Here is a 24,489-nt window from a genome sequence, read left to right as displayed (position 1 = left end):
TAGGGCAGGCAGCTTGGCTGTGGAGAGCAGCAGAGCTTGTGGAGTAGTGTGGGTCCAGAGAGCTATTTACTGTTCCTCCTCCGTTTTGCCCCAGCTGGGTCCCCGTGAGGGGTTGGAGCTCTTCGTGCCAGGTCCCAGGACGGGGCAGTCAGAGCTGCCTTGGAAACATGGCCGGTAGAAGCTGAAAGTGGCCTTTAGTGAGGAGCCCTGCGTGCTGTGCACAGCATCTGTCCCTTCAACCAGGTGGCCCTTAACACCACCGAGGACATGAGCTTGGGGAAGCAGAGGTTTTTCCAGGGGTGGGAATGCCCAGGACCCAGTCGTATCATTCAAGGGGGCTGGGGGTGGTTCAGCTGGGGGTGTCAGAGGGGCACAGAGAGTGTGCCTGGTTCATCCTTCAGAAAGGATTGGTGAGGAGAGGAGATGGGAGAAGAACATGTGGGGAAGACAACTGGCTGTGATAGCACAGAAATAACACCAAATCCTACACTTCTCAGAAGCCAAGGCACTGAAGAAATCTCAGTTTCAAGTTGGTCCTAACTCTTCCCACAGCAGTGACCGCCTGGGGCAGGGGACACAATGTTCCAGCCTTCTTTATTCCAAACTGACTGTTCTTCTCATTCTGCATTTCCCTCCTTGGGTTTGGAAGCTCTCTTGCATGGCTATGAGGGGGTGTCTCCTCTTTTTCTGGACTGGGAGTGTGGTGGAAGTCAGCAGAGGGAGTGGGACAGCAGAGTTGAGCAGTGACTTGCATCTGGGATGACCAGGACTGGCGACCTCCTGCCATGAGAGCGTTCGTGGCTGCTGAAGGAGGCAGCAAATGGCCCAAACTCTGGCAAAGGCGCTGAGGCTGAATCCCCGTTCCAGAGCACAGGAAAGGGTACCAGAGGATCCATGGGATTTGTAGGGTTGTTAACTAATGAAAGCCGGAACACGAGAGAAAATCAGATCCTCTGATTCCAGCAGCCAAAGGCACGTGGTCCCACTATCGTGGCATAAAAGTAATGAGAAATTGGGATGTTAAGATTTTGATAAGATTTCAGCAGTAACATGTGACATTTTGAGCCAGACTCTCAGAGAGAAGCTGAAGTGATGACAACCCAACATAATGTGTAGAAAGAAAGAATAATAGTGGATGATTTAAACAATATGCTCATTAAAATAATATATATTGAAGGACGAATCTGTTTCCTGCACAACTTAGGAACAACCAGCCCACGGTACGCTTAGTCTGGTTAACAGCAGCTGTGGGCAAGAGCAGGGGAGAAGATCCTCCCCAGTGAAATGTTGAGGTGCTTTGCACGGGTTTAAAGAATGTAAAAGTTCTGAAATATGGCTGAGCTTATAGAAAGTCTCATGGAGAGAAAAGGAAAGGGCCCTCGGGCATCTGTGTGTGACCAGTTAGTTCAGGCCAAACTGTTATTCTGGGTGCAGCTGAGATGAACTATAGTTTATTCCACAACCCCTTGGATTCTTCCTTGGATAGGAAACTACTTCACTGGTACATAACAGAGAAATTTCTGTATGTGGGGAGGGGAGACCGAGGAAACAGCAAATCTAAGTCTTCCTCAAGAGAAGAGGCAAATATTGGGTAACACCAAGAAGGTTGAAATATGTCAGTATAACTTTAAAGCGGGATTGATGAGATAAGCATCATAATTAACATGGGTGGTAAAGAGGGAAGAAATCTTAATACAGTAAGAAAAGAACAGGCTACGAAGCTCTTACATTCATTATATGCTTTCAGGTTACCTGGGCAAGATGAAATTCACTCAACAGGTAGGAGAAAGCTGAGAAAGGAGCCTCTGCTAACCTAAAAGGATGGAAAAAGGTCAAGAAAATGCCAAAAGTTTCTCTTAAAAAAGAGGGTGAATGTCAGGAGAGAATTATGTGGTGTTGGGGTCTGGGAAAAGCAGTGGAACAAGCAGTTAAACACGTTGTTTGTCAGCACCTAAAGAAGAACACCAAAGAAAACGAGTAACAGGCAGTACTAATTTGGCAAGATTCAACCATCCCAAGCTAAGATAATTTACTTCTACAATGATGTTGTGAGTGCTGCGCTCCAAGAAGAGGCAGTAAATACAGTTTTATGGCTTTTGACACTGTTCCACATGGTCCATGAACAAGCGAAAGAAACACAGTTCAGATAAAATCACTGCAAAGTGGATCCAGGACTGAGAGATGAGCCCTGCGCAGAGGAGGTTTTTCAGTGGTTTCCTTGTAAAGTGGAAGGATAGAAATACAGCAGGTTTTTAAGAACAGGTTGAAGAAACATGTCGGGAATGATGTAACTGGTCCTCGATTAGACAGGAGGATATTTCTCTCTCACCTCTACTGATGGAGGCTTCTGTAGATATTTTGGAAAAGAATATAATTTTAATTGCTGTGAAACTAAAAAAAATACTTTTTTTTTTGGTTTTTATTTTTCAAGCAGGGAACAAAATACACCTTGAAAACGAGAAGTTGTCAGCACTTTTAACTAATTAGATCTAACAAAAATGTAGTGCAAAGTTGCTGCAGACAGAAAGATGCTTCTAAAAGTGTTAATTCATGAAGAAATAGCTCCAACTGAGCCGGGATGCCTGCTCTCCCAAACAGAGATGGAACCTGGGTATTCGTTCAAGTAGACCTTCACCCTATTCCTGTTCCTGAAAAATCTCTATTTCCTCAAATGCGATGTTTCTCTTGGGACTTTGCTCCCTGGAATGTCAGACGCCCTTGTTGAGAAGGATCTTGCCCTTGGCCAAAGTCACAAACACAAGAATAAGTGACGTGATTTCCTGTGTGAGGAGAACTGGGTTTGATGACCCACGGAACCTCTCAGCTTTGAAGGTTGATGCTTGTTTTCTCGGGCTTTATCTTGGAGCCAATTCAGCAAAGTCTTTTTTGTCCTAACATTTATCTAAACAGACACAAAAAAAAAAAAAAGAAGGGGGAGAATAAAAATATACAGTGTCTTCTAGAAAAAGAAAACAAACTCTATCACTCCCTAATTCTGACTCTTCCTCCATCAGCTTTCAGGAAACGAAGTGACGGAGGTGAAGTTGTTTAATGTAAATGATGATTTCCACCCAGCCCCCTGCTCGCTGCTCTGCCCAGTGGAGCTCAAGGTGCTATTTCCACCCGGACAAGCCCAATGGCCCAATCCTGCTCCAGGATGCAGGTTTTCCCATGTGCTTTCAGCCTCCCACAACAGTGTCTCCTGGAAGCTTGGCTTGTGCTTTGTCCTCTTCTCCTCACCCAGGACACATCTCAGCCGACACCAGCCCCTGGTGCATGGCAAGGACACGGTGCTGTGTGTATCTGCCACTGCCATCCCACCCGGCTTCAAATACATGTCAAATTAGATGAGAAGCAGCCTGTGGTGCTCTTGTTGTTTATAGCATCGTTGTAGCCCACATTTGGGACACGACTTGATACCACCAAGGTGGACACTGGCTTGTATCTACCCTCCACTGCTTGGCCAGAGCCTTCTCCAGAGTCACGTGCCACCCAGGTGGCCCACGATGACTTTCTCTGCTTGTGGTTTTTTTTTTACCATTTTCAGTTCCAAATACCTGAAGCACTGAGAAGGTGTCAGAGCCTTCCCAAGCCGTTTATTTTTAGCACAGCATCAAGAGCACACTCTGTGCCCTGAGGCACACCGGTAGGTGATGGGAAGACACTTGAAAATATAAAACTCCCACTTTTCAACAGAAGTGAGCTCTTAAACCTGCCCAGACTTTCTAGTGGCTTAATTCAGTCCTTGTGATGGCATTTCATTTGACAGGATTTTATTTGACATTTCATTTTCGAGATGTTGCTCCCCATGTAAGCATTTATCAAGTCCCTCAACCCTCCTCCCCCTCTCTAAAGTGCTGAAGTCCTGGAATCTCCTGCCCTAAAGGCTTTGATGGAGTCCCATGGTGCTCAGATGATCCTTTGGCCCCGCAACCGCTGACTGCGTGAAATGAGAACCCCTGATTATTTTCACAGACGTCGTTTTCCCGAGGAGCCACCTCGCAGCAGCTCAGCCCTTTGCCTCCGAAACTCTCCGCGTGTGCAGGCAGGAGGCGTCTCATCCGGAGCTGGAACCCATCAGCCAAGCAGAATTTCCTTTGAGCAGCAGATAAGCAGATTCTGGCGATAGAGAGGCCCCCGCTCAAACAGACACACTGGGCTTCCAGCTTTCAGAACAGCCTCCAGGGCCAGAGGGGAAGGAAGTATTTAATATTGTGAACACAGGACATATAGAGAAAAACAACACTTCAAGATGCATCGCCCTTAAAGCCGTCGCACACCCCGGGCTGTTCTCCTCCTGCTGCTGCCAAGAGTGAGCATCCCCTCGGTGTGCAGGACACGCACGGCAAGGCAAAGGGCTTCCTAAGCCTGTGCACTATTTGGTAAGAATTCCTCAGGAACTGGCAACAAAAGAGTCAACTCATTGTGCAGGAAACCTTGTGCAGGAGAAAGCTGATGGCGGGCTTGCGGTGTATTGAAAAATCAACTCATCTTTGTGAACAACCTGAACGGTCAGATTACAGAAAGTAAATCCCCGCAAAAAAACCCAAAACAATTCCAGCCTCTTTGCTGAACGCTGCAGAGCCCAGCTTGCTTGGTGTTGAGTTGTGAAACATGTCAGGGCACACACAAGATCCCTTCTCAGAAACTGCAGCTCTTTTCAACATCAGCAGAAGTAAAAAAAATATAATAGTCTCCTCTTTCAGAGAACAAACAGAAGCAGGGCTCTGCACTGTCCAAATACTGTCAAAAAAGCTGCAGTGGGATAACAAAGTTGTAGTCAAAACCAGCGTAAGATATAGGAAGACTCTTAGATAGACTTGGGCTCTGCACTGTCCAAATACTGTCAAAAAGCTGGGGATAACAAAGTGTGGTCAAAACCAGCATAAGATATAGGGAGACTCTTAGATAGACTGGTTCTTGAATGAAAATCTTAGAAAAATCAGTAACAAATCAAGCACAGTAAAACCAAACCAGGTATTTCTAGAAAAGCGGTGGAGAAAAGTTTCCCAATTTCAGGTGGACTCCAGTGACAAACGCTGGTGAAGAGCAGAGAACCACAGGCAAGAAGTGGCTCCAGGCTCATGGGTGACATAAAGGCACAGATTAGAGTCAGCAGAGGAACAGAGTGTGATTCAGGGGACTCCCTCCTGGTTTCTGGGGACACAGGAAAGACTGACTGTGAAAAAAACCCTCATCCCAGGACGACCTGCCCCGTCAGCTGACGGGATGGGGCAATATCCAGTAACGGAGGCTTTGTCCAAGGGTACCCAGCTGGAGAGAGGAAGAACAGGATGAGGACCAGCTGTTCAAAGACCTGGAATCGCAAGGTCAAGCTGTGCCCTGGTAGTTATTGGTGGGATGGGAGCTGCTCAGCCTGGCCAGGTCCAGAGGGACATATGAGTGTCACCCTGAGGAGATATGCATGTCACCCTGAGGACATGTACATGTCACCCTGAGGATGTGTGTGTGTGTCACCCCTCGCAGGGGAACCCACCCCCAGCATCTTCACCCCCCCTGCCCCAGTGGATGGTGTTACCAGAGGTGGTCTGCCCACATTTTCCAGAAACTGCCTCAAGATGGTGCTCCAGCCAGTTCTCTGGGTTTCCAGAAGAATGTGCGTGCGTTACAGATGGCTTTTCTGTGCAGGTCTTTGCTTAACAGTAACAAACGAGGGTGGACCTCAGTCCTTGCGGGGAGCCTCCAGCTGCCTCTGCCAAGCCATCCCTCCCTTTGAAAGGCCCATCGTTTCCAGCTCATGGGCTGGAAGCCCCCGAGCGGCTGCCGGGAATGAGTCACAAACAAGGTCCCCATAGGAAAGGAGAACTATGGATTCATAACCTTGACCGTTCAGGGTAGGAAAAGTTTATTTGTCCAGCCTGCTTTATAAATAACCCAGAAAGCAGCAGCTTTGTTTTCATGATGTGGGACTGGAGGTGCAGAGGAACCTCTGCAGAGTCCCTGTCCCAACCCTGGCCAAAGAGACCGGGCCCTGGGCAGGCGTTTTATTTAATGACTCAAAGTGTGCAAAATACCCCAACGGGGTAGGACCAAGGAGCAGTATCTGTGACTCTGTGGCATGGGAGTGCTGTGGGCAGGGCACTGAGGACTTTCCTGCTCCCGCTGGCCCCTGGATCTTGCCAAAATATATTCTCCATCCACAGTGTGTTTTGCAGTGCTGTAGGGAGAAACACCAGCAGCCTCCTCTGTGCTGCAACTCGATATTTCTGTGCTGCATCCTGAGCGAGAAAAAGGGTTAAAAAATGCTGTAGGGAGAAACACCAGCAGCCTCCTCGTGCTGCGACTCCATATTTCTGTGCTGCATCCTGAGTGAGAAAAAGGGTTAAAAAGAAACTGGAACAATTTTGCGGAGAATGGAAAGAGTTGAGGTCAAAGAGTGAAATGTTAACTCAGGAAGGGGACCTGTGGAGTCACCCCACAGGTAACTCCCCAGAGAAACTGAAATCCCAAGAGGAAAATTAACCCTATGTGGGCAAGGTTAACCCTTGCTTTTTAAGTCTATTGGTGGGGACAGTCTTCTAGCAATCGTTTCCGGTGACATTAAATTGGAAAAGTTACTTATTGTTTGCCTCTAGGCTGGAGAAATGCCTGACCTCCCATTGCAGTCGATGGTGCAGGATGCCTTCTCAGCAATGGGCAGAGAGGCTTCACCCTCACTGGTGTCCCACAGAAGATGTCTTGCTGGTCCCACTCCCAGCACCGGAAACATGAGGACCCCCTGTATCCCCTGTACAAGTGGTATGGGGACAGAGAGGAGCACTAATATAGAGCTGATCCTTCCATTAATCATGGGGTTTTTTTTATCAGTCCCTCCATCATACAGTATTTTACTCCCTTTTGCAGGTCAGGAACAGCTCCAGCTCTTGTTTTTTATTAGAGGACCTGAGCAGATGCTGGAAAGGGGCAAATACTCTTTTGCACCAAGCAATAAAGCTCAGAAATCCCAGGATCCTACAGGAGTGGTACAGGCAGACACCACCCTGGCACTCGAGCCCAGCAGCCTTTGACAGGAGACTTCACAGAGCCCGATGGTGGTCAGCTAACGAGCATCGAAGTTCTGTAAGCCCTACTCATGGGATAGGCATTGGACACAGAGAACTTTGCAAAGTATGTGGAAAAAGAGAAAAAAGTAGAGGGTGAATAGAAACCCTGCCCTCAGCACTGAGGCATGTTCAGCCTGTTTCTCCCATGGCAAGTGGTTCTTTGCCTCCCCTAAGTCTCATTTGCAGAATACCATGGACGCAAACAAATCTTTAGAACTAGATACTTCCCTTTCCCAGCCCACTCTTCCTTCAGCCCTTATCTGCCCTTACCTGTCTCCACTAGGTCGCTTTAAAAGTCCCAGACACTTCCTTCCTTTGTTTGTCTTGGCCAGAAAGGGAAATGTCTTGTGTGTCAAAGGTTTAGTGCAAATTCCTCTCCAAGTTCTTTAGTACCTCTGGCCTCAGTAAATCAAACTTCTTCTCCTGACTAGGGATTTGCAGTCAATCAGACACTCTCTCCCCATTCTCCCTCTCCTGCCTGCACACAGGACTCAGATGGAAGCAACAAGAGGTTAAATCCCCACTGGCTGGTGCAAATTTGGGGCTGGAAAAGAAGTTCTGGATTTGAAATGCATTTGCACAGAGCCAGAGTTTCTCAAGGTTTGTGCCACTGTCCCAGCTCTCCAAGGGCCTGGCTTAGATGGACGAAGAGCAGCTGGCAGAAAATGAGCCCTGAAGAAGTGGTGGTTGGTGGGGAAAACACGAGCTCTTTATGGTCAGATTTCAATCTGTGAATGATCAAAATCAGGGCCTCTCAGGGAGCATGGGGTCCACCAGGACCTCATGGAGACCTCTCCCAAGAGCCTTCCCTTTCTCTGCCCTCTCACTCCTTCTATTGTGTCCACATTCCTGTTACCACCCAGGCTTTGTCCCATATTTTCTGCATCCCACTAGATGCCTATGACCATATGGCAGCTCTCAGGACTCAGAGGAAGCTGGAAAAACATCCATTACTGAAGAAGGCAGAATGAGGAGAGAAGTTTAAATGCTCCCTGTGCAGAGAGTATGTGGTGCAGGACTTGAAGTTTCAAAAGAGAAATGTCCCATTACCAAGCCATCTGATAACCCTACAGGCATGAAGCTTCCCCTGTGGGTGATAGAAGAGTCCCCATTCTCCTGGTTTCACAAGAGGATTTAGTCATTTTCAGAGCAGGAATTTATGCTGGGATTGGCACAATGGTTTGGTGAGAGCAGAGGTTGCTGACAGAAGAAAGCTTTGTTCCCCGGGACATTGGAGTGAGCAGCGGGCACACACTTGTCTTAAAACTGGCACAATAAAGCTGGGGGCAAAACTGAGTGTGAATGGGGCAATTTTCAGGAATTCCTGGCAGCTCTCATGGCTGAATTAGCTCCCCTGGGTTATTGCCCAACAAAGTGCTCTGAGTCCAGAGGGATGTCAGGGACAGAGTGAACAGATCGAAGAGCATGAAACTTCCTTGCCCAGGGTGGGTGGCTGTTCTGAGTGTTCTGCTCATCCCTTCCTCTTTAAGAAAATCACCTGGATTTAGAGCCTCAAATCAGGAGGCTGGGGTCCTGGTGAGAGGGGTGAGCAGGAGGCACAGCCTTTATGTATATAGCTGTATATGTATATGTATATATAGCCTCCTCCTGTATATGTATATAGCCTTTCACTACCTGGTCTGCAGGAGTGAAACATGTGCTAAGGCTGAGGCGTGTTCTGAAGAGAGATCCTGGTCTCCCATTTTCATCCCAGACCTTTGCCTGCGTTTTGCTGAAAGGAAGAAGAGGAGACGTCTCCATGGGGTGAGGGTTCAGAGGCAGCAGGTGCAGCAGAAGAGCTTCAGGTGGGGTTTGAAGCTCCCTGAACCCCGGCAGGGAGGGGTGGGCTGACTGGCCACAAGCCGGCCACAAGCCTGCCGTGCAGGCAGCCCTTCGGTTGGGAGCTCCTTCCTTTGCAGATGAACACCTTGATCTCAGCTCTTCTCAGCGAGTCAGCCCTGTGTGGTCGCCCCGGAGCAGCCACCTGACTGCGGGGCGCCTGGTGCCAGCAGCTGCCGAAACCACAGCCCGAGTGAAGGCAGCCTTCCTCTGCCCTGCTCGAGAGGAGGCTGAGCTGCATGAAAACAAAACCCAACCAGGGTGTTCTCACCCTAAACTCTCCTGGCAAACAGGAAGCGACGAGTGAGGGTGGGAGAGTAAGTTTACAGGCTCTGGGGTAACACCAGGAACATACCCCAGACACCACCTGCAGTGGAGTGAAAGAAGTGCTTTCCAGGTAAACACATGCTTCTGGGTTTACCTGGCCAACAGACACCTGTATCCAAAACAGGGGACAAGTCGAGCACTTGTGTTCCCCTCCCTGAGCTTTGTCTTCAGATGAAACGTTAAACTGATGCACCATCTGCCAGAGCAGCGGTTCAGGTGCAAGCGGTTGTTGCCAGAGCTGCCGTTAGAGCCAGGGAGAAAAACTGATGAAGAGGCAAGAGATTTGTGGCCAACAATGAGTCTCCTCCATGCCAGTGCCACACCAGCTGGTACCAGGTCTTCAGAGAAAGTCATCCTCCCTTGGAGAGGGAAGGTCTTTCCTCCCCACAATGTTCTTTCCACCTCTGAACTCCTCCAGGAACGTGGAATGGTCATCCTCCCTTGGAGAGGGAAGGTCTTTCCTCCCTTGGAGAGGGAAGGTCCTTCCTCCCTACAATGTTCTTTCCACCTCTGAACTCCTCTAGGAAGGTGGAATTAGTCCATCTAGGAGGAATGTCCACCTTCTCATGCCCCCGGCTAAGGGGGTTCAGGCTCAAGGCAAGGTTCCCTCATGGCAATGTGTTGTCCAGGAGACAGGGATTGTCTGTCTGTACCTTGGTGGAAAAAGGACAGGAGCAAACGTGCCCAGGGAAATGTGACCGGGTCAGATAAAAGCTGGTTTGCAGTGAGACACACTTGGCTGTGGAACTATCTGCCCAAGGAAAGTCCAGAAGGGTGTGGAACTATCTGCCCAAGGAAAGTCCAGAGGGGAAAATTATGAGTTTAAATAAATTAATATTAAACAGTACAAATGTCTAAGGAAACATGCACCCAGCAAAAGCCACTCAGGGGATACTTCTGTGAAGACGCTGGCACTGGTTTCAGGGCAGGGTCTGTCCGAACTAAACAGATCTACAGCTCCAGCAGGTTTCTGCTCCATGTGTACACTCAGCAGATGCTTCCCCATGCCTGACACTGAAAGTTCAGAGCCCTGGATGCAATTATTTCTTTTTAATCATCAGGTGTTTTCCAGGCTGATGCAGAGGCCAAAGGGAAAGTGTTGGGTGCAGTCCGTTAATGCAGCCTCATTTTGCCTGGTCTGTACCTATTTGGTGGCTCCGAAATGAATCACAATGAGGAACAGCAGCAAATTCTGCTGATTGATGCCAAGAGGCCACTGGGTCCTGAGAGTGCAGGAAGAGGACAGGGGTCTCAACAAGGCACCTCTGCCTTTCTCCACCTCTGCTTTTCCATCCTGGTCCTCTCCTTCGCTCCCTTGGCACCCAGGTTGCATATTAGATATCTGTATGTTCAGAGTTTTTCACCTAGGCAAGGTGAAAAAGGTCTGGGCACGGATGTTATAATCTGTTTTATTTATTCCATCAATGAAAAATAATGGGAAAATTCAGAGAAATAGAGAAAGGGTTTACAGAGCTAAATATTCTTTACAAGAAGCCTTTGAAGAAACAGAGCTGGTGCTTTTTTGAGAGAGAGAGGAATAAAAGGAATGTCCCTGAAACATGGAAAACAGTGAAGCTCAGAGAAAAGATGCACTGGGAGCTGGTACTTTCTTGTCCTCCTCAGACAGAGCAAAGTAGCTATTTAATGACTATTAATTAAATAAATAAAATAAAAGCTATTCAATGTACAGCTACTGCTCTAAGCTTTTCATCACCAGGTTCTGCCTGTCCCTGATGGTTCATCTATCGGCGACGATGGGGGTCTGTCACGAAGGCACAGCAGGAGACCGTTGGTGGCACAACGAGAGCAAACAGCCATTTTTGGTGGACTTCTAGCCGAGTCCACCCCAGAGATGCTCCTACCTCTGCCACTCCCAGTCTGTCACTGGGGCCCGGGGCCACCACGGGACAGGGCTGGGATGATGGATTGGAAAAGTGGCTGTGAAATTTCTCATGAGTTCCCTGCAAGTTTTGAAGTCAGGCCTCCCTATATGACATCTCATCCCTCCTCTTCACAGCTGCTTCTCATTTCCCAGCCAGAGTCTTCCTGTTTTGCTGGATTTTTTTTTTTTTTGGCTTTTTTTTTTTTAAATTTTTTTGGAAAGGTGGGGGTCTACACTTAACAGCTGCATACAATTCTCCCCTGGCCATGCCTGCTCCCATCACTATATATAGCCTCAGACAGGCCAAACAAATGGAGCAGGGCTGGGGTTAATAATCACAAAATGGAGTTCAGCTGTCTCTGAACTGTGATTTACTGGGACCGAGGCCAGGCGAGTTCCTCCTCATGCCCTTGCTGTGGAGTTGTCCATGAGGGACCAGCCTTTTCAAAAGGGGAAAAAATATTGGAAATGCCTTTTTGCTGGCTGAAACTTGAGAAGATGTGAAATGGTTCAAGCAGGTCTTGCTGTTGGATGGGGTCCCCAGGGAGGTGCTGGTGTGATGTGAAGGGGCACCGTGCGTGCCGATGTGCCACCTTCTCCATCCTTGGAAGCTCGGAGCCAGAAGAATGGGTGAGTTTAACCTGGTCCTTGTTTTCCACTGGGGCTCGTGGAGGCTGAGCAGTTGCTGATGGAAAAACCCCATGAGGAACATGATTATCTGAGTTGGTCTCAGTCAGTGCATCCCAGGGAGAAGGTCTGCTCTGGTGTTAGGGGTGTGAGGGCTGTCACTCTGTGTCCTCCACCCATTTCATGTCAGGTGTCCAAAATGTTCCTGGTGTTGGATGTTTTGTCTGTGTCACATGGACAGAGGCTGGGCACAGCTGCCCCCTTTCCTGAGGGGTTTTAGCCTTGTTGGTGTCCCTGGTGTTGATGCTGCTCTGTGCTGAGTGACCTGCTGGGGGGGACTCACATCTCTGTTCCCAGCACAATCCCAATATTGATCTGAAGAACCTGCAGTGTTCCTGGAGCTCAAATTGCTTTGTCTACTAATTATTAATGAACAGACTGAGCCAGGCTGCTGTGCTCACTTTGGAGCCTTAAAACAAGGCCAAAGTATGTGGGCAGGGTTCAGAGAGCATCCAGTTTGTGGGTCTGGGGCATGCCAATCCTGGCCCTTGGGTGTGCTGAGCGTCACCCCAAGGCCTCCCCCATGGAGGCTGCAAGGAGGCCATAGTGCCAGAGATGTGCCACAGGGTCCTCCAGCACCCTGTGGTGTGCTCTCCCAAGAGACTTCTCTCCAACATCCTGGTCCTCAGCAGCTCGGGGTATTTTTAGCTGGCGTGACTTGCAGACATAATTCTTCTCCTCCTGAAGAAACAAACCTGCTCGTTTCCTGCCTTCTATGGAGAGATGTGGCTCCAGGCAGCTCTCCTCCCCCTGCCTCGCACATCCACCGCCCGCTCCCCCGGCTTTCAAACCACCCATGGCCTTAGTGTCCGAGGGCGATTCCGGCACTTCCCTTCTCCACTCCCCTTTCAGGCAGGGAGGGGGTCTCGGGGATGTGGGAGGAGGTTTGTGGCTGCTGGAAGCAGAGACCCAAGCTCTTGTAAGCGTGCCAGGGCAGGTGGGGTGCATCTGACTTGGCTTAAGACCCTGGGACCCGGCAGCACAGCTTAGGTCTTTGTGCTTTGACTGGAAGAGAGGAGGTCCTGGAGGCACGTTCAGCACACACAGAGATACAGGCACCTGGTAGGATTTTCAGCAAAGCTCGTACTGTTTTGTACTCAAAGGGTTTTCAAAAACCATCTGCCCCTTTCTGCTCCTAAACACCATCTCAGACCATTAGTTACAGAAATAGCCTGTAGTTTTCCAGCGTATGGAGGGAATGCTTTTCATCCCTTGAGTAGTTTCTGGCTGACGAGGCTGCTGAAATACCTGGCTCTATCAGTGCAATCTAAAGAGCCATTTCCCTCCTCCACAACCCTAAATGAACCGACTGCACACACTGATGTGACTGTGCCACGTGTGACAGGACACTGGGGAGAAGCCAGTGCTGGCGGATGTCATGGCTTCAGCCAACAAACCCTGCCCCTGGAGCTGCTCAGGTCCTCTGCCACACACCCCAGAAGACCATGTGGTGCAGCCATGCCACCTTTCTGCTGTGTCCCCAAATCTCCCACTGATGGGGACACCAGGGTTTCTTTACTGGGCTGCTGTGCCAGCATCAAGGGGGTGGTGGCGAGAGGAAATCTTGCATCAAAGGAGAATGGCACAGGTTCATCCATGCCACACCTCGTCTGGTGTGCTGGGCCAGGCACAGGGAAGGGGATTGTCAATGTCAGGTGTGCTCTGAGAGGAAACATCCTGGGCTTCACTGGGACCATCCTCTGCAGAAAAGAGGGACAGCACACAGCAAGAACATCCTGGGCTTCACTGGGACCATCCTCTGCAGAAGGTGCCAAAGTAGTTCCTCCTGAGCTATTTCATTCCCGGTCCCAAAGCAGCCTGCTCTGCAGACTGAGGTTACAGAAAGCTCGCAGGCTGCCTGTGTCTACGCACAGTATCTTCTGGGAGCGTCCTGGAACATCATTCCTACATGTTGCAAGCATTCTCCATGAGTGTCTTAACTTTCCTCTGTGCTAGCCTACAGTTCCCCTGAAATGTCTTGAAATTTTGAAATTCCTCCTCTCCGTGTTCATCCCTAAATGCAGCAGGGTGTACCCACAAGGCAGCTGTATGGATGGCAAATAGGTGCTTGTGGACTACGTGAAGATTTCCCGTTGAGAGAGCTGTGTACATAGCTAGGGATTTCAGGAGCCCACTGGAATGTGTAGAGGTTTGTTTTTCTCATGATAAAGCCCCGAAGAAGTGCTCTCGGAAAATGCCAGCCCAGATTAGAGCAGTGGAGCTTAGCATTTGTACAACTGTGGAAGTTCAAAGGAGCTCGGCGTTCAAAGGAGCTCGGCGTGTGCTTTCCTTCAGGAGATGGGTCATGATGCGGTTTCTAGAAGCTCTGCTCACCGCCTGCTCCATCCTTGGGTCTCTGCATTCCCACCTCAGTGGCCACTGAGTGCCACTTTCCAACTCCTTCTAAAGTGTGAACCCATGGGGGGCATCTATATGTGCTCACAGCCCCCACGCACACACATGTGTTAATCTACCACGCACATGGTACGTTGATGTGTTAATCTACCACGCATGCACATGCCACAGTTAATTTACCCCAAGGCACCCCAAAACAGCCTATTTCCTCCTGCTCTGCATGTTCTTTCAGGGCAGAACTCACCCTTTCAGGAGACTCCACCTGCACCAAAGCAGCCAAGTGCAGCTCAGGTCCTCAGACAAGGGTCCTTCCAACCAGCAGCTCAGGTCCTCAGACAAGGGTCCTTCCAACCAGCAGCTCAGGTCCTCAGACAAGGGTCCTTCCAACCAGCAACAGTGGGAAATGCTCCCTCTGACTGCTGGGGTGCAAACGGGCACAGATTCCTTCTCTCTTACCCAGCTGAATGTCTGTCTGTCTGTTCTGCAGGTATGTGCTCAGAGTTTGCCTTTGATTTTTGACAGAGACAGAACATCTTTGGGACAGAACTTGTTTGGAGTGGCCATCCCAAACCCTTCAGGCACCCCTCCCATCATGAGCGCCTTCAGGAACCTCCTTTGATCCACCACCACAACCACTTCCAGGCTTCAAGCTGCCACACACCATCTTCTGGGTTCTCCAGTTGGTAGAACATAAGCTTTCCTGGCTGGTCGGTCCCCTCTGCCTTTGAAACACAAAGTTTTTAATCTTTCACCCTCTTTCTTCCTCCTGGGAGACTGGTCAGTCTTAATTAGACACGATTGCCTCACTTCCTTAGATATGGAAATGTCCCTTTGTTAAACAAAGCAGTATCACTTATCTCTGCCTGGCCTTTAAACAACTCTGCTTTTGGCAATTCCTTTTGTGTCCTTACACCTAACATGCAAATGGTGCAAATATCCAACTAGGTAAAAGTTTGGAACTCATTGTAAAAGCTTGGTTCAGACCCGGAGCAGGAGTGACCCTGTTTGGGGGCATTAAACTCCGTGGCTGATTGCCAGACTCTCTCCTCAGCACATCTTTACCTCCCCCCTCACATCTTTCTCCATGATTCCTCCAGGTTCTTGTATCTGAGAACAGACTCAGAAAAAAGTCCCCTGTGGGACTTCTCCGGGACAGGGCTGCCTGGGATACCCTGGGATGTGACTTGTCATTTTGGGGAGAAAACAGCCCTCAATAGCAGTTTTCTGTAGTCGGACGGGTCCCTCCCAGCCCCCTGCCAGAACTTGCCCTGCTACTGCCATGAATGTGAATTTTGCTGCTGCCAACTGTGAGGACAAATGAGACGTTTTCTCCCTCATCCTTGTGACAGCAAAATGAAATGTTTGCTTCTGAGAAGACTTCAGCTCTTTCTCATCTCAGGAATTCAGATCTACCTGCTAGAGCAGGACTGGCATCACTTGGTTTTTGGCGGTGGGAGAAGGACCACCATGGTCCCTCTTTTCCACAGCTGTTGCTCCAGTTGGCATTAAAGGATAATTTGTGTTTGGGCTGGAAACAGCCAGGACAGGTTGATTGTGATGGTCCAAGCCAGGAGTGGGGCAGGGAGCCCAGACTCCGCTCTCAGGAGAGTTTGTGTGCTCTCTGCACAATCAGGGCATCTTCAGCGGAAGAGGTGGAGTCCATCCCTTTGCAGGGCTCCTGGGAGGATTCTCTTGGCTGCTGGAGATTTTCCTTCCCTCAGACAGAGGCAAAACCTGAAGCCAGGCGTCCTACGTTAGGCCAGCTGCTGTTGTTGAGAGGGACACTTGGGGTGGCAATGGGTGAGGCAGGAAGAGCATTACCGTCTTCCTCCTGAAGCAGAACCCTGAAGACAGGGTCCTTCAGAAAGGTGAAGGCTACAAGACCTGGAAATGGTTTGGGGCTGGGAATCCCAAGTGGAAGGAGCCACCTCCTGGAAAGACTAAGGCTTGCAAGCACTGAAGAAGGACAGTCCCTCCGCTTGTGGAGGGTGTCTCTGCCCATGGCTGATGATGGAGCTAGATGATCTTTGAGGTCTCTTCCCACCTAAACCATTGTGTGTTTCTCTCCCACATTCCTGCTTTCCTTCTTGCACTCATCATTCTCATGGACTCCTCTTGGACTCGGCTGCTCAAAAGCTCAGACCATTGTGCTGTGGCCCTAATTCCCTGAGAGATCTAGCGGGAGATGCTACATCTGCCTCCCTCAGCGTGTCAGAGACCTCACTGGCCTTTTGCACAAACACCGGTGGTTTCTCCTTAAAAAAAAAAAAGAAATGGGGAATGAAGGGCAGGTAATGATGTGGCCAAGATCTGTGAGGACTTGGGGGACAGCAGTGGGAATGGAGACAAGAACAGGCATAGCACAAAATCTCACCCTGCAGGGCTTCTCTTAAGTGGACAGAGAGGAAGCCTCCTGCATTCTCCCATCATTTTTCTTTATAAGTACCTAAAAGTTTAGTGAAAATTAGAAATAGGCATCTAAATGAGTTCTGTGCTTTTGAAACTTTTCCCAGCGTTAAAACAGTGTAGCACCTTAGAGTGCACCTGGCTTAATGTTTCTGAACAAATTCAAAGTAAAATCCTCAGATTGGACCTTTTTTTCCCTGATGGCAGCTGATTTAATGTTTGAAATCTGTATGTCTGTCCCTAGACAGACCCTTGACAGGAAGGATGGCTTCAGGCAGCAGGAGAGACCGTGACTCGCCATGAGCTACTGAAGGAACTTCATCTGTTCAGCGCATCGAAACCCAGCAGCCTCTCAACCCATTATCCCTCTGTGTGCTCAGTGACACCAGAAAATACTGGATTAGACTAGATTTGAAAGTGATAAAATGCATAACAATAATCAATTTCCAGGAGTTAAAGCCAGGCCTGCTCAAACAAGAAGAAAGACCCTGGTTTTGGTGGTGGTTTAAGAAAGCCTTCCCTTGTTAGGCTGTTAAATTATTGAGGAAAAATTGAGAAATTTGATGTGTGCAAATCCAGAGCAGATGCTTCTGGAAAACCCTATAGATGCTGGGCCCTGCAAGTGGCTGCCTTGGATGAAAGTTTCTATTTTGGGACAAACCTAAGGACTGTCAGATGAGGAAATAGTGCTTTTCTGACCCCCAAATCCCAACACCTGTGTCTGAGAAGTTGGACTTTGGTAGCCAGTGTCTTCCTTAGCTGTGCCCAAGGGTGTCTGGATAGTTTAATATCTCTCTGACCCCCTGTTTCCCACCTGCTCTATCAGATTGACTTTTCCCTTGGTCTCTCCCTTAACAGGGCAATTTCCCTTTTCCTGGGGACAGGGAGTGCTGGGTTAATAGCCCCCTCGCAGGGTGTCACCGTAGCACAGCCCGTTAACCCTCTCTGGTGGCAGAAGGAATGGGAAAAACAAAAGGAAGAAGAAGAAGAAACAAATTCTCTGCCGGTGACACTTTCTCCCAGCCAACAAACAAAAGTTTTATGAGCTAAACCCTCTCGGATGCTGCATTCCAGCTTGGTAACATTTCGGTAACACATTGCAAACGTTTGACTCATAGAAACTTGGAAGGCTGGAGCCGGGGGAGGGGGAAGAGCGTCACATTCCCATTCCCGGGCAGGGTTTGGTTGTTGGATTTCTTTTTTCTTTTTTAAAGAACTGAAACTTCTCTCTGTTTAATGAAAAAAAAGTGTTTGAGCCTGGCGGCTTTCACCGGCTCGCATTGTGTTTGGGAGAGAGGGGCTGGGGGAGGAGGGTTTGTGCTGCCAAGGGAGGAACCCAGGGCAGCTGAACTCGCTTTTCTTCTGCAAGATTTTTTTTTCTTTTTTTTTCTTCCCTCTGTGTTCCCAGGACAGGGTTGGCTTTCTAGGTTTGATAAAGCATTTCCTTCCATTGTCATTCTATACGGCCTCTGGGCCCTTCTCTCAGTCCCTCCCCTTTCGCCGTCCCCTCTCTTTCTCTCTCTCTCTTCCTGAACTTTAGTGAATCTTGAGATATAAAGAAAGCAGCTGCCTCCCTTAAGCACAACTTGAACAATGAGACCACATCTCCAAGGGCTTTAATTCCTCTGGATGCAAGGACAAAGCCAGGGTGAGTAGCCTGCCAGTGACTCTGCTGGTCACTGCCTCCGCAAACGCGGCCGGTCCCGGTGGGCGCTGGGTCCATCCCCGCAGCGCCGGGGTCCCCTCGCTGCTCCCGGGCTGCAGAGGTGTCGTTCAGCCCTATAGCAGATGCTGTAAGCCTAAAATCTCTGGAAACCCTACCAGAGCTGCCTGAGAAGGTGCTGACGCTGTCCCCATCGGACTCTGTCCCCACCGGACACTGTCCCCGTTGGCCACTCGCGCTGGAGAAGGCTTTGCCACCTGGCTGCGTGCCTGGGTTTGGGTGACCCGCCAGCTCCCCTCCTTGTGAGACTGGGCGAAACCTGGCTCTGGGCAAGGTGGGAGGAATCCTGATCTCAAAGGCAAAGAAAAACAAACATGATGCAATCAAGCGTGGCTCAGAGCAGGGCTGCGGGAGGGAGACCATCCCCGCGGCGTCGGGGCTGTGACATCCAGGGGTGACATTGGAAGAGGAGCCTGGAAAGGCAGCGGGTGTGAGACACCACCGTGATCCGGGGGTGCTTGGTTTCGGAGGCGAGGGCTGCGTCGTGCAGATGCTGCAGACCTTCCTGCCGGTGCCCGTGGCATTTCTGCTCTCTTGCCTTCCAACAGCCTCATAGGAATTTTCCAGTCTGTTTTAAACTGCAAAGCAAGAGATGGGTTGAAGCAGAGGGAGCTCCTGCTCAGTGCAGGGGATCAGCAGTGACTCGCAGCTGCGGGGTCCCTGGCCAGTGGGGTTTGGGGTGGTCCAGGCTGGGGACCACAGAAAGCGGGCAGCAGTGCAGCGTGTGTTGTCGTTGTAAAGAGCATTATCTTGTTTTGCCCCAGTGATCCGTTTAGAGTGTTTTGTGCACAAAAAACAAGAGGCAAAATACAGGACGTCTCAGCAGCAGTGTGATGTACGTTAATTAAGGGAATTTGTGACAAGTGACGAAGCTGCTGCCTGATGTGCAGCCTCCAACGTGGGGTCCCTGTCACCCTCCCAGGAAACTGTAACCGATTCACATGGGAGACCGTGGTGGACAAGAGAGCCTATTCCAGATAAATCTTTAAGATATTCCCAAGGGATTGCATGCTGCGAAAAAGCACATTGCAAACCTTCCAGCTCCTCCTTCAGAGCAGCTTCCCAGGACACTTGTTCCATTTGATGAGCACCAAAGCAGCTCTGTGGTCCTGGCACTTCCCCGCTGCTCCTCCTGGCAGGGCTTTGCCAACAGCTGAAATACCCTCCTCTCATGAGATCTCCCTTTCCAGGTGTTTGCATTCCCTGAGCTCTCCTGCTCTGATGTGCTCTCGGGTGTCTCAGCCCCTCTCTTTGCCTCCACCCTTGATGTGGACTTATTTTGCTTGCAGTGCCTAGGTGACAATGGGAGCAAAGGAGCAGGGACCGTGACTCCGAAGGATGGCTGAGGTCAAAAAATGCCCCCTCTCACTTGTATCGGCTCCGTTTGCTGAATAACTTGCAGTGCATTCCCTACCTTTGTGTTACTTGTGGGGAAAAACTGGTGGCGATGGTGTCGGTGATGCAGGTGGGCTGCACGGTGGTGCAGGAACCTGCGGCACAACGTGGGCTGAGGACTAGATGTACTTTGGCAAATGGAAAATGCTGTGTGCTTAAGAGACGTGTCGCTGTGCAATGGCATGTTCCTCAGACTGGTAACCACCGGGGTCTGGAAAAGCAGAGGAGGGGAAATGGGGGACATGCAGCAGGAGCTCCTTTTGGGAGGAAGGTGTTCCAGCAGTTCTGCTGCTTCTCCCACCTCTCAGCTGCCCCTTCGCTTCTGCCATTGAAGTTGGGTGGTTAAACTGGGCCCTAAGGGTTTATTTTTAACCCCAGTTGCTCAATGTTGGCTCGGCGATCTGGTTAACGATACAACGCCACAAGCGACAGCAGTGCTGAGAGGGGCTGTGAGCTGTGACGTGCTGGTGGGATCAAATGGCCTTGGTGGGAAGTCCTTAAGGCTTCACTGCCAAAGACACCGTGAAGCGGAACGGCTCCCAGGCCGAGGAGTCGATAACACCAGCCCAGATGGTGTTATCGAGTGACCCCATGTCTCCGTAACCCACCTTTGAGTTTCTCCTCTTCATCTCCATCTGTCTCTAGTATCTGCTGTCTGCACTGAAACCCAATTCGTAGGAAATAGTATCTTCGTCCAGGAAACTCCCCAGGTTGCCCGGAGAAGCTGTGGCTGCCCCATCCCTGGAGGGATTCAAGGCCAGGTTGGAGGGGGCTTGGAGCAACCTGGTCTGGTGGGAGGTGTCCCTGCCCAGGGCAAGGGGTGGCACTAGATGATCTTTAAGGTCCCTTCCAACTCTAATCATTCTACGATTCTATGTAAGGCATGTTTGCAGGTGTGTTTTAGCTATTATCAGTAGGTAATGTGGTGTAATATGGCAGCTGAAAAAAACAGCTTGTGATCTTGGGCCTTATAAATAGGGAATGATCAAAGAAGGCACAAAAGAACACTTTTATTACTTATTAAAGCATTGCTGAGACCCCGTGGTTCTGTGTTGGCTCAGGTGGCTGTTGGAGCATGGTGTGTTCTTACCCTATAAACAACCTAAAAGTTGTCCTGTATTCTGCAACACATAAACTATTCAAAACATGGCTGGAAGTTTTCTAGGAGACCTGCAGAATTTGTGGCTTGAGCAAAAACCATCTAGAGAACCGGTGTTATTCCGTTATGTGGAAAGTCAGAGTAGGCTAGATACATTTTTGAGCTTTTTCTCTTCTTAGAATCCCATTTCTAGTCCAACATGGCATCAGGTGTTTTCCCTTCATCCCAGTGCAGCCAAGTTTGTGCCATTTGCTCTTAACCAGAGACCTCTACTAAATCCAGGGACTCTGGGCAGCGCTCTGTGTCTCTGAAAAGGGACAAGGAATTGTCGGTGATGGCTCAGGAGTGGGCACCGGGCTGGATGGTCACAAATAGGATTGCTCTATTCTAGGGAGGATCAGAGTCCATCAGCGTAAGGGGGAGCAGCCACATTCACCTCAAATCCCATTGACTGAGTCGAAGGAGCTGGCTAAATTGGGCTTTGAAGTAGCAGAATGAAGGAGATGAAATGAGCATCTTCAGGCTTGATGTTGAACAGATCTCAGGTCTGCGGTGGGAGGAAACCTCCAAAGCTGTCGTGCTACTGCCTGGGACAGGCGTTTTTCCAGCAGGAGCTGACATGTTAATATAAATGTAGATGAAACCTTCAGATTTAATGGAGCTTTTCAGGGGCATAACTGTGTTCCCTCGATTTTCAGGAAGAGATGAGACCATTACTGCCACTTCTGCCACCAAACGTCGTCCCCAGCTCTGTGCTCACAGTCCCCTCCATAGCAGCCTCCAGGAGTTCATCTGTGCTCTTGGCACTTACACAATGAGGAAATTGGCCAGCGTTTCCATATTAGCAATCAACTTTCCAGGGATGTTGCATGTATTTTCCAGCAAGGGATGGAACAGCATCAGCAACCCTTTTATCCGCCAGGCCAGGGCTGCGATTCTGCAGCAGGAAGGACCAGACATTGTTTAAAAAAGCCTCAGACGAGAGTTTTCAGAGAGCAAACTCCCAGGGAGGCCTTTCCTTCAGCACAGGAGCTCGGTATTCAGACCATGTCCTGGCGCCTGGCCCTCGTGTGTTGTCCCCATGGGGATGTTTTGGCAAGGGACAGTGGCTGCTGCCGTGTCCCAGCCGGTCCCTCGGTGCCCCAGTGTCACACCAGCAGGTGACTGGGCAGAGGCAGGAGGCACGGGTGGGATGGCAGTGCTGCTCTGTAGGTGCTTGTCCCACTTGGTGCAGCTTCTTGGCACCTTGATGGACCATCAGAGACTTTGGCATTCATTGTCCTGGCTTTATGGCCCCGTTCCCTTGGTGAAGCTGAGCTTGGGGTTGCTTAGTTGGGGCTCTCACACAGGGAAGGGAAAGTGGGACAAAATGCTTAAAAATGGCCACCTGGAACCGTTGATAAGTTGGGATTGAGGTGATCTGACGTGTTTGACCACCCTCCTGGTGCTCTGGGGTGGGAAGTGACAGGCGCCCAGCTGTGACCACATTTCCAGTGACACTCGCTCCATGGTATCTCTCCTGGACAGACATTGTGTTTGCATCGTCAGGAAGATGCACTTTAAATATGTGTTGATTGGGCTTGGTTAATTCATCAGGAAGTTTACCTTAAAAGCAAATAAAATCAGTGGGCAGCTGTAAATGCCAAGAAACAGGTAAACCTTTTTTTCCCAAATAAACCAGGTGGATGAGCCTGTTGTAGAGCTTCTTTTTCTTTCACGCCAGCCTGCTCCTCCCTGGTAACTGCTTGCCATCCTTTGTTTTGGAACCATATTTCTCACCACGTCGCCTCAGCGAGACGGAGGAAAGCGCTCCCTTTCACACACACTGGCCCAGCACAACCCTGGCCCTTTTTGTCTCTTTTCTTCTATGCTAGTTTTCATGCTGGGAGAGCAGTTTTTCCAGCCAGCCCGGCTTTGGAGGTGCCCAGAGCCCTCGACGTGTGTGGAATGAGCAATGTTGGAGCTTCAGGGCTCAGCGTGGAAGACCCTGGGCTGAATGGACAGATGGATGGATGGAAGGACAGACAGACATCAGGCTGGAGGACGTGTAAGCAGGCAGATAATTCCACAGGGAGGAAAGGGCTCTGGGGTCTGGGGACAGAGTATGGCTTTGGAAGGAATATAGACTTTGCAGAGATGGATTTTGAGTTGGAGACATCCTGGGGCTTTGGGTTTGGAGCAAAACTGTTTCCTCTGTCTCTTGGTGCCTGTGTTTAAATCTGGAAAACAGCATGTGTTCAGTGTTGGTCATTCGTTCGGTGAGACCCAGACCCTTTGCCTCACCAGATAAATGCTACGGCAGATTCTGTGTGAGGCAGATCTGAGCCCTGGCCATACCCACCGGGACAGGGGCACTGGGCTGCTGGCTCCTGCTGACTTTCTGGACTAATCTCTTCACTGTGATTTGTCCAGACAAAAGGTTTTCAGCAAGTTGGAAAAACACTGTGAGATTCTTGGGCCTTTCACAGCCCTCAGCATCCTCTGGCCCCTTTACTGGAGGTGAACCCCTGGAATTATGAGAGGCTCAAGATCATAATAATATTGCTGTGTGACTCCTGGGAATGATTTACAGTCCAGGGACCATAAATCCTGCTCTGCTCAGATGTAATAAGAAAGGATCCCTCTTCCCACTTCCTGAATTCATTAAAGACAAGTGAATCTGCATTAGAACAACAACAACAAAATCTCTGTAGCAGATCAGAAAGGCAACATTCCTATACAGTCCCTCTGCCTCACCAGATAAATGCTACAGCAGATTGTGTGAGGCAGATCTGAGCCCTGGCCGTACCCACCGGGACAGGGGCACTGGGCTGCTGGGTCCCGCTGACTTTCTGGACCAATCTCTTCACTGTGATTTGTCCAGACAAAAGGTTTTCAGCAAGTTGGAAAAACACTGTGAGATTCTTGGGCCTTTCACAGCCCTCAGCATCCTCTGGCCCCTTTACTGGAGGTGAACCCCTGGAATTATGAGAGGCTCAAGATCATGGTCATATTGCCGTGTGACTCCTGGGAATGATTTATAGTCCAGGGACCATAAATCCTGCTCTGCTCAGATGTAATAAGAAAGGATCCCTCTTCCCACTTCCTGAATTCATTAAAGACAAGTGAATCTGCATTAGAACAACAACAAAATCTCTGTAGCAGGTCGGAAAGGCAACATTCCTATACGTGAAACTAAATCTCAGAGCAAAACTGAGATGAGCAAAGGAGAGACCAGGCACAGGGGCCTGGCTTAAAGCCCTACGGAGCTGGTGACATCCGAGATGGGTCTCGGGCAGGAGGATCTTGGTTCTCTCTGCCAGCTTAGGGGTTTCAACAGTCCCTAAGGCTGTGGGAGATGGGTCAGTTCCCACCTCCTCCAGAGGCTCAGAAGGCACCAAAGCTGCTGCTGCTGTCCTCCTGGAAATCTTCTCGAGCTTTTCTTCAGCGCCATGAGGTTGGAGCAGAAGTTATTTTTTAATGTAGGTTGGATTCTTGCCTTGCCTGCAGCGCTGGGGGTGTGTGGGGCTGAGCTGGGATGCAGCAGTCCTTCACCGAACCCCAGAGTTGGGGACATCGCTGGGGCCACCTCTTCCACTGGTCCTTCACCGAACCCCGGAGTCAGGGACATCACTGGGGCCACCTCTGCCACTTTCCCGAGGTGGCTGGTTCCTGGGGTGGCAGCACCCTCCAGGGACGTGGCCAGGAGGTTGCCTAATCCCTCCGCTCTCTG

The 24,489-nt window shown here is 49.9% G+C and overlaps 1 protein-coding gene across 1 annotated transcript in view; it reads right to left on the bottom strand.

The window, feature by feature from the left end:
- The window catches only part of LOC106891131, a 99,042-nt gene that overhangs the window by 7,307 nt on the left and 67,246 nt on the right, over positions 1–24,489 (bottom strand). The window contains exon 3 of the mRNA XM_014947446.1: positions 19,698–19,773. Coding sequence (XP_014802932.1) covers positions 19,698–19,773 — 76 coding nt within the window. The remainder of the gene's footprint in view (positions 1–19,697; positions 19,774–24,489) is intronic.

The sequence above is a fragment of the Calidris pugnax genome, unplaced genomic scaffold (genome assembly GCF_001431845.1).
Source record: "Calidris pugnax isolate Ruff unplaced genomic scaffold, ASM143184v1 scaffold155, whole genome shotgun sequence".
Classification (NCBI taxonomy): Eukaryota; Metazoa; Chordata; class Aves; order Charadriiformes; family Scolopacidae; genus Calidris; species Calidris pugnax.
Note: the sequence above shows the minus strand (reverse complement) of the source record. Positions and strands in the feature narration are given on the sequence as shown.